General features: G+C 48.4%; 3 protein-coding genes across 6 annotated transcripts; 1 reads left to right on the forward strand and 2 right to left on the reverse strand.

Moving 5' to 3' along the window:
• Positions 1-823: 823 nt before the first annotated feature.
• znf653 (zinc finger protein 653) lies at positions 824-7,070 on the reverse strand. 2 transcript variants are annotated; one of them, XM_084677533.1, is made up of 10 exons: positions 6,642-7,070; positions 6,354-6,394; positions 5,938-6,231; positions 5,055-5,644; positions 4,490-4,658; positions 4,022-4,112; positions 3,476-3,593; positions 3,165-3,279; positions 2,923-3,022; positions 824-2,672 (listed from the first exon to the last, which is right to left on the reverse strand). In XM_084677533.1, exons 1-10 carry the CDS (start codon positions 6,935-6,937, stop codon positions 2,495-2,497), a joined length of 1,992 nt encoding a protein of 663 aa, XP_084533659.1. In that variant the 5' UTR covers positions 6,938-7,070; the 3' UTR covers positions 824-2,494. The 2 variants fall into 2 exon arrangements, with proteins under 2 accessions (XP_084533659.1, XP_084533660.1); XM_084677534.1 differs by having other exon boundaries at positions 6,354-6,390; positions 6,642-6,700.
• A 135-nt stretch (positions 7,071-7,205) lies between these two features.
• On the forward strand, positions 7,206-9,167 carry swsap1 (SWIM-type zinc finger 7 associated protein 1). Its single transcript, XM_084677539.1, has 2 exons — positions 7,206-7,750; positions 8,198-9,167. Exons 1-2 carry the CDS (start codon positions 7,478-7,480, stop codon positions 8,738-8,740), a joined length of 816 nt encoding a protein of 271 aa, XP_084533665.1. The 5' UTR covers positions 7,206-7,477; the 3' UTR covers positions 8,741-9,167.
• A 10-nt stretch (positions 9,168-9,177) lies between these two features.
• On the reverse strand, positions 9,178-15,018 carry epor (erythropoietin receptor). 3 transcript variants are annotated; one of them, XM_084677537.1, is made up of 8 exons: positions 14,740-15,018; positions 14,054-14,186; positions 13,609-13,775; positions 13,279-13,430; positions 12,483-12,639; positions 12,279-12,366; positions 12,060-12,147; positions 9,178-11,956 (listed from the first exon to the last, which is right to left on the reverse strand). In XM_084677537.1, exons 1-8 carry the CDS (start codon positions 14,837-14,839, stop codon positions 11,264-11,266), a joined length of 1,578 nt encoding a protein of 525 aa, XP_084533663.1. In that variant the 5' UTR covers positions 14,840-15,018; the 3' UTR covers positions 9,178-11,263. The 3 variants fall into 3 exon arrangements, with proteins under 3 accessions (XP_084533663.1, XP_084533661.1, XP_084533664.1); XM_084677535.1 differs by having other exon boundaries at positions 12,483-12,645; positions 14,740-15,017; XM_084677538.1 differs by lacking the exons at positions 14,054-14,186; positions 14,740-15,018 and adding an exon at positions 13,860-14,040 and having other exon boundaries at positions 12,483-12,645.
• Positions 15,019-15,245: the final 227 nt, after the last annotated feature.

Consider the following 15,245-nt stretch of genomic DNA (forward strand, 5'->3'; position numbering starts at 1 on the left):
GTGGAGACACCGGTCTAGTGACATTACTTTTCTATGCCAACACATTTACATTTACATACATTACATTTATTCATTTAGCAGACGCTTTTATCCAAAGCGACTTCCAAGAGAGAGCTTTACAAAGTGCATAGGTCACTGATAGTAACAACAAGATGGCCCCAAAGCATTGTGGGTAGCCAAAACAAGAAGCACACATTGGGAACAACCAAAAAATAAGTGCTAAAGGAAGAACCATAAGAGCATGTAGCTAAGCAAGTTACAATTAAACAACATGAATCTCTAAGTACAAGTGTACCTGTAGAAAAAGCAAGCAACAATAAAAATAAAAATAAGATGAACTAAAATAGAATATTTTGCAGCGAATACAACAGTTTAAATCAGTTACCACCAACCAACAAGAGCAACAGGTCTCTGAGCAAGAGTCATTGTGATCCTTGAGGAAACTAGCATTGGGTTCAGCAAACCATTCCTAAGTACCGTTGTACTCCCGGAACAAGTGCGTCTTGAGCCTTCTCTTTAAGGTGGAGAGACAGTCTGTGTCTCTGATGGAGGTGGGGAGTTGATTCCACCACTGGGGGGCCAGGCAGGAGAAGAGCTTGTGTTGGGACCGGGCGGTCTTGAGCGGTAGGACCACCAGGCGGTTGTCTAAAGAAGACCGTAGGTGGCGGGTGGGGGTGTAAGGCTGCAGGAGAGACTTGATGTAGTCGGGTGCAGTCCCGTTCACTGCTCGGAAGGTCAGTACCAGGGTCTTGAATCTGATACGGGCTGTGATGGGTAGCCAGTGGAGGGAAATAAGGAGCAGAGTAACGTGGGAGAGTCTGGGTAGGTTGTAGACCAGGCACAATTACTTTATTTGTCTCAAACAAATACAAATACTGTATCTCTGTCAGAACGGTACATCATTGGCATTATCATATCTCACAGGAACCAGTTCATCCACACAGAAAACAAGAACATAACTACAAATAAGTGCATCCGCTTCATCATCGGCAACAATATGACGCAACAACGACCCACCCCCCTGGACAGGAAAGCATTTCGCAACATCCCAGCATGTGTCAGAACCGTTAGTGTGCGCGTGAGACCCAATAGTTGCCAGAAGCCAAGAGGACATGACTTGACCTGACATCTGAAGCCCGTTCCATAAACCAAGTTCACCGAATAAGCCAGGCAGTTAGTTGGTTGGAGGCATTTTCAGTTGATTCGATTCCGTAAACCAGACATTCCTGTAACACCTGATTGGGAAGAAGGCAAAGCCTGGCAGTTCGCTTGCACTTGAGCAGGTTAGTTTGCAACATAAGTTGCCATAGGAACTGAACTTGTACTAAATTGAACTGGCTTTATGGAACCAAATAAGCTGTAAATAAGACTAACTGACATAAGCCTGGCTTTTTAAACTTGCTTCATGGGACAGACCTCAAAAGTCAACAAGACACACACACACACACACAAAACCTATGTGAGTGACAGGGAGAACATTTAGGATCCAAAAAGGATGATATAGGTGTTTATCCTGAGCCCCATCTTTCATCCCCCCCAAAAAAATAAATACAAACATGTGCAATCCATGGACATGGTATTGAACAATTATAAAGTTGCAAAGGTAAACAATATGTAATGTAAACAAGGATGGGGAAGGTACAGAGTACTGTGAGCAACAGACTTAGCGAACAGTCTGCATCCAGGCCTGTAGCCTGCCACCTAGCCACCTAGCCATCAGTCTGCATCCAGGCCTGTAGCCTGCCACCTAGCCACCTAGCCATCAGTCTGCATCCAGGCCTGTAGCCTGCCACCTAGCCACCTAGCGAATAGTCTGCATCCAGGCCTGTAGCCTGCCACCTAACCACCTAGTGACCAGTCTGCATCCAGGCATGTAGCCTGCCACCTAGCAAATAGTCTGCATCCAGGCCTGTAGCCTGCCGCCTAGCCACCATCTGCATCCAGGCCTGCCACCTAGCCACCTAGCGAATAGTCTGCATCCAGGCCTGTAGCCTGCCACCTAGCCACCAGTCTGCATCCAGGCCTGTAGCCTGCCACCTAGCCACCTAGCGACCAGTCTGCATCCAGGCCTGTAGCCTGCCACCTAGCCACCAGTCTGCATCCAGGCCTGTAGCCTGCACCTAGCGACCAGTCTGCATCCAGGCCTGTAGGCTGCCACCTAGCCACCTAACCACCAGTCTGCATCCAGGCCTGTAGCCTGCCACCTAGCCACCTAGCCACCAGTCTGCATCCAGGCCTGTAGCCTACCACCTAGCCACCTAGTCCCTTCCACAAAAAAAACTGACTTCAACTGAATATTGTTATTATGTCCTTTGAAGGTTCCGTTCACAGGCTTCCAACGTCTATAAAAGAACTATCTGTCAGTCAGGCAGTCTCTGTCTGCTTGCTTGGTTCCACGAGGGCATGCCCTCCGTCCAGCTCAGTGGCGGTTTCTTCGCCAGGTGCTCTCTGGGTCCTATCTTCACCCGGTTTTCTCTCCGTCTCTCTCCACTCCTCAGGTGGCCTGTTTGTCCGGGTGGCTCTTCAGCTTGTGGAACTTGACGCTGTCCAGCTTCTCAAAGCGCTTCCCACAGTGTTCACAGGTGAAGTTGTAGTGGGCCTCCGTGGTGTGCTTCTTCATGTGCCAGTTGAGAGACGCCCGCTGTCGACACTGGTAACCACAGATCTCACACCTGGGACCACAGACCGAGAAAGACAAAGACAAAGACAGAGACAGAGGGAGAGAGAGAGAGAGACAGAGAGAGAGAGAGAGAGAGAGAGAGAGAGAGAGAGAGAGAGAGAGAGAGAGAGAGAGAGAGAGAGGGAGAAAGTGAGAATGAAAGAGAGAGAGACACACACAGATATAATTTGTATTGTACTTCTACCAAAGGAAATAAATGTTGGGTATCTTGGATAGCTTCAGACCAGGGTGGTCATACTGACTGTAAGGGGGTCTCTCCTGTGTGGGTCCGCCTGTGTACTTCCAGGTGGTTCTTGCGTTTAAACGACTTTCCGCACGTCTCACAAATAAAGTCTCGGACTCCTGAATGGAGAGTTGGGGAGGGGGGGGTTAAAGGTAAACATACATTTTGTGCTCATATTTACAAATGACTTAGTATTTATCTGTGTGTGTGTGTGTGTGTGTGTGTGTGTGTGTGTGTGTGTGCGTGCGTGCGTACACCCACCAGAGTGGATGATCATGTGTCGGTGGAGGTGGTTGGACAGATAGAACTTCTTGCCACAGCCTGGGTGGGGACACACCTTGGTTCTCCCCTTCCTGTGCACGAGGTTCACATGGTTCTGCAGGTGAGAGGAACGACAGCACGGGGCGGAAAGAAAACGAGTGAGTGGAAGGTAAGTGAAAATGGTGTCGTCTTCGATACTTGGTCAAGAATCTGCATTTGTACTCTCCATGTCCACACAGTATTGGGATTATATTCCAGGTCAAAGGGCTTCCTGGTAAACTCCCAGGGAGCCCCCTGGTTACTGTAGTTACCTGGAAGCTGCTGATGGCCACGTAGACCTGACTGCAGCCCTCGTACGGGCAGTGGAACATCTTCAGCATGCCGTCGGCCTCTATCACAGGCCCACGCCGGCTCCTCTTTGACCTGACGCTACACAGACAAACACCAACCGTTAGGCTGGCCGGCGGAACGACACAGCGGAGGTCAAAATCCCCCGTTCCCTGTTACCTTTCATCCGTCTGTGTACCTACACCTGTGTACCTTGGTAAAGCCTTGGATCAACAAAGGACACACAGACGCAATGGGATATTTAGAGAAGGGGGTTGGGTCCGTTTCTCGGGACAGACTTAGTAGTTTCCCTAGTCCAGTGTTGCTCCAGAAGATCTACCCTCCTGTAGGTTTCCAATCAACAACCCGAACCCACTCCAAGCCCCGGTTGTAACGAACATGATTCAGCTCGTCAACCGGCTAGTTACTACGAGAATCCGATGTGTTGGATTAGGGAAGGAATTAAAAGATACTGGATGGTAGCTCTCCAGGAACAGGGCCAGGCAGCCCTGGTCTAGTGCTCCACTCACCTGCTCAGGGTTCTCTGCAGCTCCCGGTCACAGGTGGATTCCAGGCCTGGGGACTCCACACTGGGCTGCAGCATCTGCTTCTCACTCAGCTCTGAGGGGAGAGGAGAGCTGAGGGTCAGATGACTGAGCAGTCAGGGAATCGGCCTACCAATCAGAAGGTTTCCGGTTCAATTCCGGGCTGTGACAAATGATGTTATGTCCCTGGGCAAGGCACTTCACCCTACTTGCCTCGGGGGAATGTCCCTGTACTTACTGTATGTCGCTCTGGATAAGAGCGTCTGCTAAATGACTAAATTGATTCTACAACTGCAGCGTGAAGACCATTAGAGCTAGTGGACAGGCCAACCTTATTAACATCATTTGTATTTATTTATAGCAAGCTAGTCCCAGTACAGTACATAGCATGTGTCTGAACAATATCAAATCCACGTTTAAACAAAGGGTAGCGGACTAGAGATCAGATCAGACCTGTGATCGCGTCATCCTCCGTCGGGTCAACTCCGGATTGGCACACCTGGTTGTAGGCCACGCCCTCTATGACGGTGCAGGTGACTTCCTCTACGTTCCCGCCCCCCATGTTCAGATGGATGGCCTCAGACGCCAGGGCCTCGTAACTGGGGCCTGTGATGATGATAAGCTGGGGACAGGGCCAGACTGGTCAAATGGAATATATATGTGGAATGTATACAGGGGGTCAGATGGCTGAGCGGTTAGGGAATTGGGCTATCAATCAGAAGGTTGCCAGTTTGATTCCCGGCCGTGCCAATTGATGTTGTGTAAGAGCGTCTGCTAAATTACTAAATGTAAATATGTAAATATGTATGTATGTATGTATGTATGTATGTATGTATATATGTATATATATATATATATATAGTATACTATACTGCTTCAATTGGCTAAATTATAAATGGGACAGTGCCTCTATTTGAAATGAGCAGGCAGCAGCCCACGTTTCCTTTTCCATGGTTCACATCATGATTGTCTCTTGGAGCTGTCATGTGCTGTAGCATTCATCGGTGCAGCCAGTTACCTGGGAGCCCTCCAGAGATCCCTGCTGATCTGGTATTTCACAGCTGGCCACCACGGTCTGCAGTGTCTGAGCGTGAAACAGCTCCCCCTGCCTCGGCAAGTGGCCTGGCAGAGGCACGGGCACAGCGGCCGTGCGGAGGTCGGGCTGGGAGCCCGCGCCCTCGTCGGCCCTGGGGTCGCTGGTCTCGGCCGAGTCGTCCACGCGTTTGTGGAGCCTGTCGGTCAGGGACGTGGTCACGACCACACACTCATAGCCCTCAGTCTCTCCTTCTCCTCCTTCGTCTCCTCCTCCTCCTCCTCCGTCGTCCCCCTCTCCTCTGTCTCTCCTCAGGTCTTCAGCCTCCTCTGCGGGGTTGACGGCCTCGCCCAGGGCGTCAAAAGCCGGTCCTTGGATGTGGGGGTCAGGGTCTTGCGGCCTCTCCATCTCCATCTCCCAGACGGCGCCGGGCGGGCCCCCGGTGAGGTGCCCTGTCAGCGGAGCTTCCATGGGAGGGGGGTCCAGGCCTGGGAGGTGGCTGAGAGCTGTGGCCTCCTCACCGTGGCTCAGAAGGGGGATCTGGGCTCCGGAGCCTTGCGAGTCCTCTCCGGCATCTGTAGTGGAAGGAGGGGGAATCAGATACTGCCAGTTCAGAGCGGTTCTCAAGCTCATGACAGTGGAATTGTTTTCTGATACTTTTTTTCATTTTCAATGAGCAAAACTCTGCTTTGTTGGTTCCTTCCTTGCTTCCCCTCTCTTTTTCTCTCTCCCCCCCCTCCCTCTCTCTCTCTCTCTCTCTCTCTCTCTCTCTCTTTCTCTCTCTCCCTCTTTCTCTCTCTCTCTCTCTCTCCCCCCCCCCCTCTCTCTCTCCCCCCCCCCCCCTCTCCCCCTCCCCCCCTCTCTCTACCTGTGAGCTGTGTTTCTGCATCTGTCTCTCTCCTCCTGGTTATAATGCCGGCTGTGGTCGTCAGGTCTTCCTCCTCCTCGCACGGTATCTCCCCCTCTGACTCACTGGACCCTCTTGGAGGCAAGGAGAGGTACTGCACGAATGAGTGGTCGCCATCACACTGCCAGATTGCCAGTGTGGAGAAGCCTGGCTGGGGTTCCAGTGTTTTGAGCTGTGGTTCATGTGGGCAGGTTAGTAAGTGGTCCTGGTACCAGCTGACCAGGCTACGAAGGCTGGAAACCCTCTCCTTCTTGACTAAAGGACAGAGAGCAAACAGACATGACTGGTGAGACAGGAAAACTCCTCCGTATACTGACTGGTGACTGCATTGAGACACACACAAACACACACAGCTGTATTATCGCAGCATCACTAACCTCTCCTCTGTGTCATGCATGATTCGGGAGTAATCTTCTTTCTGGCAGCAAATAGGATAAACGTGACAACGTTACTGTGACATTGTGGCTATTAAATACAATGTCATACAATTTTTGACAGGGAAGGGGCATAGATGGGTTGAACTCAGATCAACTTAGAACAAGAACGTGTATTAGGACTAGTTAGGTTCACCACACACAAGGATGTCCAGCGGGCCCTTTGGTTGGCATTGTAATCAACTGGCTAGTAAACACGAATGCATAAATCAACATAGAACGTAGATCTACCCGCCGTATTTTTGCTGGTATCGCTCCCCGTATGTTGAGTTGAGTAGGATCAGGTACTCTGCAAGTCCAGCGTCACTCAAACTCGTTCGCCGGCGAAGCTCACTCCAGACCTTGTGTGATTCTCCGAGGTAGACTCGCCTCACATCGTACTTCTTTCGAGATTCAAGTCGTCTCTGTGCTCGATCAGAGTCTGTAAGCCTAGGGCGTCCTCTGCACCTTCTCAAAATTGCTTTCATTTGGTCCCCGGCGTGTTTAGTATCCAGGGGACCTTCTATTTCTGCATAACCATCCGACATCTTACAACAGCTGTCTGTTGTTGTGATTTTCAAGGAGAGGATTCGATCGCGGAAATACTGTGTGACCTTACAGGAAGGAAGTCAACTGAGTTGCGCGTACATCATTGTTGCGCTGCACATTCCCATTTTCTGATGAAACATAGACATTATGCACGAACAGTGAAGCTGTGCTCGAATATTGAAACGAAATAAACTTGGATATATGATGAATATTTTGTGAAATAGTCACTTCTGTTGAAAAACTTGGATTGGCAAAGTAAATTGCGCTGATCGCGTCCCTTGTTGATCTGCACAAACTTTCGCCGATGCTAAAACCTTTTCAATATTACGGATAGCCCGAATAGGTGGAGCATTCATTTAGGAGGGAAAGTAAAGTTCAGGAAAAAAACCGATTCTGTCTGATTTTGTCCTTTCTGCTACGCCGGCGTAGTGATCTGGTTGAATTGTCGTTGTTACGCTGTCACGTTCCACGTGCAAAATGTCAACAAGCTTGTGCAGGAAAACCCACAGCCAACGGAGACATATGAGCCAGTAACGTTAATGATCTTTTTTACGATGGCCGATATTTTAACGCTTGTGTTTCAATCATTCACTACGCGCGGATCGAAAAAATTCAACGTTCTGCCCTCATCAACATGCAGTACGTTGGTAATCAGTGATAAAAACATTAGCCGCTCGCTTCTCCTTTTCGCGGCTGTGAAAGCTGCCAGTGAAATGGGGATGAAAGTTTTGTTTCTGACCCAGACTCAAATAAAGAGCCTTCCAGCGTCTTTACAACATTGCATGTCCAGTCTGAGTCCGGACAATTTAAAGGTACAGCAAATGACTAGCTACATACCTAACTAGTTGTATTGTTCTTCGATTATTTGATTTTGCTAAACAAACAGCCATGGCCTATTACAAAGCATAAAAATAGTGTAATCTAGTGAACGAGAACGTCGCCATTTTGTTTATAGGGTGCTTTAGCTCTACCTCTAGATTCTAGAGTCTAGAACACTCAGACTAGTCCTAACAACAGACAGGGTGATACAGACAGTTTGTGTTGGCCCACAGGCAGCCAAAGCTCCCCTTTAATCACAGGGACATAACGTCCAGGAGGATTTTAAATATATTTCTCCAGTAAGATGCAGTGAAGGGATTGAGTAGTTCATTTAACCTACTCCCCAATAATTAAAATAGGGGTGTTGTGAAAAAGAAACAGTAAGGGCAAGACCTTGAGTCAAACTAACTGTAATTATTGTTACATCTACTGCACCACAGAAAATCAAGTTTGTGTATCCTCGGACGGTGGAGGAGTTACTGCAGGAAGTGGCCAGCCTGCACGAGTCCACAGCCCCTCCATCCCTGGTCATCGTCGATGGACTGGAGGGTTACCTTGCCTGTCCTGGGCAGAGCCATGGAGGGCAGCTGGGACAGCAGTCCTCGGCCGCCCACGTCTCTGCACTGCTGTATGACACGGCTGCCTTCCTCACACAGACCCTGGAGAAGAGAGCCTCCGGCCTGGCCCCGTGTCGGGTCATTGTGTCCTTCCAGTCTGACCGGGAGGGCCACGCGGCTGGGGAGCCCTCAGGTGTGGACCCTGTCCTGCAGGTCTTGGATCGCTACTTCCAGGTGCGCTGCACCCTGGACCAGGATAGAGGCTCTGGGCCTACTGCGGATGGGTCTCAGGACTTGTGGCGCGTTTACCTCTCTGGTTCGGGCATCACCGAGGCCACCCATGGCGGATGTGAGGACCTTGGCGTAGCTCGAGAGTGGAGGATGACCGTTCAGCCCAATGGTTCGTTGGCGTTTTCGTTGGTTTAAAACGCAGTCCAGCCATGGAGGAGCCTGTATGTTCTGATCTGAGGGGATTTGTGTCACTTTTTCGTATATTACTGTATTTTGACTGGTTACTGTGAGCTGTAGCCTTTTCAAAAGCTCTGCCAGAGAAGTTTGTATTTTTTGGGGAACGTGCTTTCTGTATGAACAGACATGACCCGTGGGCACAATGGGACCTGATAACACTAATCTCCTCTCCTGCTCTGTCTTTATCTCACCCATATTTCTTTGTGACCTTACATTCCCTCAGTCTGTCCGACTCTTGGCATGGCTGTCGAAGCCTGCATGTTCTGTATGTCTGTTCTGCAACAGTACCTTTTTGTCCTCTCAAACTGCTGTACAGACCATAAGGCGTACTGGTAAAACATAATCAATTTAATCAGATAAAACGAGGAAAAAAGGAATGAGACATGATCAAACAATTGTGATCCCAACGTTTTATACACTTTAAAATTGAGATTATCATCACACTAATATCGTGACATTGTGATTAAGATATAATTTACCAGCTTGGACTTGAAATAATAAATATAAGCCCAAAAGCAAAACACAACATTGTATTCTCAAGAGACATTTGGTATAAAAAAAAATGTAATGATGTACCAATAACATAAGTGCATATGCAATTTTTGAAATGTAGTTACTTTGTTGCTCTACCGATGCTGTCCAACTGATCCAGGGATTGTATCTGCTCTTATCAGGACTCTACCTCAGCAAGCCAACATCTAGGTCACTCAAATAAGAAACCTCTACTTATTTTTGACCTGATTCAAATGAGCTTATTATTGAACTTAATACAATAATGCGCCTAGACCATTTCAGGCTGTAAAACTGATAACTGATGTAAAGATGTTGACAGTGTGAGACAACCTCAACATTTGATCATTTTGGTTAATTCAGCTTCTACAGAATTTTACAGAAATAATCTAAACATTATTTACAGTTTTATTTACAAACATTGTGGCTAAAATACTTTTTAAAATTCAACGAGACAACTCAACAAACATTAATGTAACAGAGGTTTTGAGCATGTACATTTTTACAACCCATTCATGGCTCGAAAAACACTTTTTTACTTGGTGGCACTGCTTAAAGAAATTTGGGGCTCACCCACTTTTTTGACCACAAAAAAAAGAACTATCGTTTTTAAGTTTTATTTTGCGTACTGACACACAACCTGACAACGGAGCGCAGTGATTGGTAAATATTAGCCGTCAATCTAAAATCTGCATTAAAGTTTAGAAAGTAAAGATGACGTTTCATCGGTTATGTAACGTTGGATAGAACGGTGGACCGTTCACTGTATCAGCTCCCAGCAGGCACATACTGTGGAGTAGGCCAGTTAGCAAGCGTTTGGTAAAGACATTCAAACTGGTCGCACCAGGGGAGTTTCTAGGATTCAAAGAAATGGGGGGAGGGGGGGGGGCTTAGCCCCAAGGGGAGTGGCATGTTTGAGCGCGTAGCTTGCCATTTTTGGTTGGCCCCATTTGGGGCCGCGGATATCCATTGTTTTAGACAGTTCATAGATGTCCGTTACTATTACTGACAAACAATACTTTAGTTTAATGACATCAGCAAAATAAAATATATATTTTATAAAGCCAATATTGCCAAATTATTTATGGGGGCTGAAGAACATTTTAGGGTTAACGACACCCCTGGGTCGCACCATAACGATTATTGGCACTCGCACAAATGCTCCCAAATACATTTTGAGGTCACACAGATACAATTTTGGGAGCATATGCGATCTAAATCGATCAGCCCTGAACCCATGACCTGCTAGGCATAGCAAACTAAAGCTTTTACTGAGAAGTGACACCATTGTAACACAGATGTAACATATGTCACCACTTCTCTGCATGACCCACCTAATGCAGAGATTTGCGGTTTAGGACACGGCTACATAGGACAAGACACTATAAAAAAATAAGTGTGACCTTTTTTTTGTTTAAATATAGAAAATAACCTTATGATTTTACCTAGTGTATATATGGGATAGGCCTATAATGTTTTTACAATACATTTCATTTAGTGATTCAAATTCAGTGTTTCAGTAATAAAAAATAAAAAAAACAGCTGCCATGCTTTCACAGTAATAAAATAATACCCATTTTATCCAAGTGAGAATGAGCTAGTGGTAATATTTCACGCTCTCCTTACCACAGCCCTTTAGCTTATGGTTAAACATATGCTTCAACATGCGAGGCTTAGGAGACTCATAGAACCTTCTGGATACTGCACACAGCCTAAGGGAAGACGGAAAGTCTAAATATGTAGCGTCATCCTCTGCCATCCCTCCAGAGAGACGCACACTGCCTCCTCTGGTGTTCCAGCTAGCAACTGCACCATGGCTCCTCAAGCCATAGTGCCCCATCAACGTCATCTTTAGTCAGGCTTGGCTCCAGTGAAGAGGCCCGGCTGCCCAACAGGCCTTGGACCGCCAGCGTATCCGCTGTATGTACCAGTGGGCATGAAGTGCTTAAGTGCGCAAGTTACGTTTGCCCATCAGTAGACTATGGCTCTTCTGTGTGCTGCTGGGATCTGGTTCTTGTACTCCGGACCCTTTCCCAGGAAGTCTATCCGACTGGAGCTCATGGGGCTGTAGTCCATGGAGATGCCAGAGTCCGCCACCCCCATGTAGGTGTACCCCGGGCCCTTGGGCGGCCAAGTGTGGTTGAAGTACTCGAAGCTGGACTGGGAGGAGAGCCGCCCCGACCCGGAGCTCTGCTGTAAGGAGCCCAGGTCGGAGCGGGACCCGGAGAACGATCTCCCGGAGGCGAAGAGGACCTCCAGGGGCAGGGTCTCCTCCAGGATGTCGTTCAGGGGCTCGTCGGTGCTACCACTGGGGTGGCGGATGTTGAGGGTGACGTAGGTGTCCTGAGATTCCAGCAGGGACGACTGGGAGCAATGTGTCGGGTGCTGGTGGAAGGCCCGTAGCTGCTCGATCAGCCACTGGTCGTTCTTGGACTCCCTCCAGGCTTCCTCCGTAATCTCCGAGGCCAGCCTCTTGTCTTCCTCCTCTTCCCCCCCTTCCTCATCTCTGCCCTCCACCAAAGCTGCAGAGGCCTTGGGGTGCGGGGTGGGTATGGGGGGACCCAGGCTGACCTCTGAGAGGACCTCCACTGGCGCAGGAAGTTCATCAGAGTAGAAGAAAGCTGGCGTCAGCCACATGCCTCTGTTGCTTTGGCCCAGCCATTCCTATGGAGGAGGAGAAATGTGAAAGCATCAGAAATGCTGAATGCCAGGCCGTCAAAAAAAAAAATGGGCACACAAAATAACGTTTTTTTTTTTTTTAAATCACCTTAAAGTCACCACCGTAATCTGTGAAGAGGCCTTGGAACTTGCTGTCTGGGGTGGGAATGACAGGCCATACCTTCTTCAACAGAAACCTGAGGAGGTATACAGAGATAGCGTGCCGTCACATCTCACATCTTGGACTCTGTGCTGAAGTTAAGGGAGACCTACATACAGTATGGGTGCGTGTGTGTGTTGAGTGAGCATGAACGTGCGGACGACCGACCTGTGATAGTACAGAAGCACAGTTAGAGACAGCAGGGTGAGGATGACTGAGATGATGATGCTCAGGGACAGAATGAGAGGATCCAGGACTGGGATGAACACGGTAGAACATAGTTAAATACAGTAGAATACAGTCGAATACAGTCGAGACCAACTGTCCCCAACGACAAGACGTCTGTACTCCAGTCTATGTTAAGAAGCTCACCTGCCGGGAGTGTTTCCATAAACACCGGCGTGGCCCAGGCACTCCAGTAGCCGTTGTAGCTGACACCATCCAGTTTGACCCGCACGCTGACCTGGTACCTGGTCCCGGGCTGCAGATCCCTCAGGACCAGCTCTGAGCTGGCTAGCACCTCCTCCACCTGGAACTAGCAGAGAGATCAGCAAAGGCTCAAGACGCACTTGTTCCGGGAGTGCAACGGTACTGAGGAATGGTTTACTTGACCCGATGTTAGTTTCCTCAAGGATCACAATGACTCTTGCTTAGAGACTTGTTGCTCTTGTGGTTAGCGGTAACTGATTTAAATGGTTGTACTCGCTGTGTCGTTTGTTTTTACTGTTGTTTGCTTTTCTACGGGTACACTTGCACTTATATGGTTCTTCCCTTTGCCACTTATTTTGGTTGTTCACAATGTGTGTTTCATGTTTGTGCTACTCGCAATGTTTTTGGGGCTATGTTGTTGTTGTGATCAGTGACCTATGCACTTTGTAAAGCTCTCTCTCTCGGAAGTCGTTTTGGATAAAAGCGTCTGCAAAATGAATACATGTAATGTAATAAATGTAACACAGGTCAGACTCACAGCTTCGAGGTCAGTCACACAATTAACAGTGATGGTCAGACTAGCAAGAGTTGCATCTGTAGCCATATCATTTAGCAATGTGCGTGTCCTCCTTGTAATATATGGACACCGACAAATAGCATATTCACAGCAAGTTCAATTCTCCAACGACTCTTATCGAGAGACATTTTGTGGGAGGACATGTTGGGCAGTGTTGCACACCTTTCCCTCGTGGCTGCCCTCCGGGGCGTATCTGACCTCGTACAACATGTTGCCTTCGACGTATTTGAGGAGGGGGGGCTGCCAGCTCACTCTCAGCTGACCCTGCTGGTCTGTGTTGCTTACGGTCAGCTCGGCTGGGGGGTCCAGCAGGACTGATAAAGACAAGACAAGAAGGGTCGTGATCAATTTGACCTTGAGCAATAGAAAACTACCGATCGAAACGAGTCTGAAGGTTTCGTGGCGGGCCACTTATCCCACCCACGTGCACAAGTTGTCACGTGACTGGCTACAACGATCGCAACATTTCCGAATCCCCAACGGACGACTCACAGACGAGGTCCATGAAGAGGCTGCGGTTGTGGAGGAGCTGGCCATCGCGCCACACTTGGACATCCAGGGAGACAAAGACCAGGGCCCGGGACAGACGGCAGAGGTAGAACCGCTTCCCGCCCACTAGTGGCAGGGAGGTCACATTACACCCGTTGCTGTTCTCATTCCTGGGGAGAGATTGGGGGGGGGGGGGGGGTCAGGGAGGTGGAGCGGAGGGGCAGAGAGAGCAATACTTGAAATGTTGAACATACTTCTCCTATTGGGTTTCAAAACCGTGAGGAATTTCTTCTTGACATGTGGCTGTTGCTGTCATCTCAGTCTGAGCTTCCTTTCCACCAGCATAGTATATCTGACATCTGACCCCATGAAAAGAGGCCCCCTGGCTCCCTCAAAACATCCCTAGGGACGACGTGAGCTGTTGACAAACTTCCCCGCCCGTACTTACAGGTATTTGTAGGTGAAAGTGTACTGGTCAGGTGATCCTGCCGTCTCCTCGTCCTCCCAGAAGCATGTCAGGTCTAGCCAGCTCTCAGAAAAGCATTTTGGGTTCTCGGGCTCTTGGCGGAGCAGCAGGGACACTGGGGTGGAAAGAGGATGAGTATGAGCATGGGAGTCAGATGGATGAGCGGTGAGGGAGTCGGGCTAGTAGTCAGAACGTTGCCGTGTCAAATGACATTGTGTCCTTGGGCAAGGCACTTCACCCTACTTGCCTCGGGGGGAATGTCCCTGTACTTACTGTAAGTCGCTCTGGATAAGAGCGTCTGCTAAATTACTAAATGTAAATGTACATGTGGATGAAGGTGCACAGGAAGTATGGTTCACAGACAAGGCAAAGGCACCATTTTAGGAGTGTCTTTGGAGATATCGTACGTATAGATTAATCTGGTTTGGAAGTTAAGTTTCAGTAGAAGAAGGAGAGCTTCTTCATGACAATGTGTCTACTGTTTAACTCTATAAATATATCCATTGAAATATGATCACATAAAGATCACATATGCTAAATAGACCATAAACAGGAAAACGGTGTTGAAGAGATTATAGGCTAATTATAGTCTAGGTGTTGAACTCTTGGAAAGCCACTAAATGCAGTTGAAAAAACGAAACTAATGAATTTGTAAAACTATCTCATACCTTTAGTTTCCAGATCGTGCGCACCTTGCGCCGAGGATTCCTTCAGGACACAAAATATAACCGAGCATATCACCAGCCGAGCAAGTTTTTCATGGAACATTTTCCCTGCGCTGTCCGTTCTTTCGCATAACTACTGCACAACCAGCTCCACGCGTTTGTTTTCTCGCTTGTGCTTCTAAACAGCTTGAGACGGAGATACCGTGCATAGCCCTGCACAGTTGCGTGCGTGCATCGCTGGAGATAAGGCAAGGGAACGCGTCTCTCGAAGGCTGTTTACTTCCTTTGCAAATTCACTAGTTTCTTAAAGGTGGAGCATGGTCAATTTCACAACTTTCTTCAAGCGTGTTTTAAAGGGCGGGGACTGAGCAAACTCATTCATGTTTACAACCTGCGTGCATGTGTCTGTAGGTCTGGGACAGTATGTCCGTCACACCGCTACTCAATCACGAATTGCCGAATCAGTAAAAATAGTGAATGATGTGCATAGTCATTATGTTAAATATCTT

The sequence above is a fragment of the Hypomesus nipponensis genome, chromosome 17 (assembly GCF_054491055.1).
Source record: "Hypomesus nipponensis isolate SF chromosome 17, ASM5449105v1, whole genome shotgun sequence".
NCBI lineage: Eukaryota > Metazoa > Chordata > Actinopteri > Osmeriformes > Osmeridae > Hypomesus > Hypomesus nipponensis.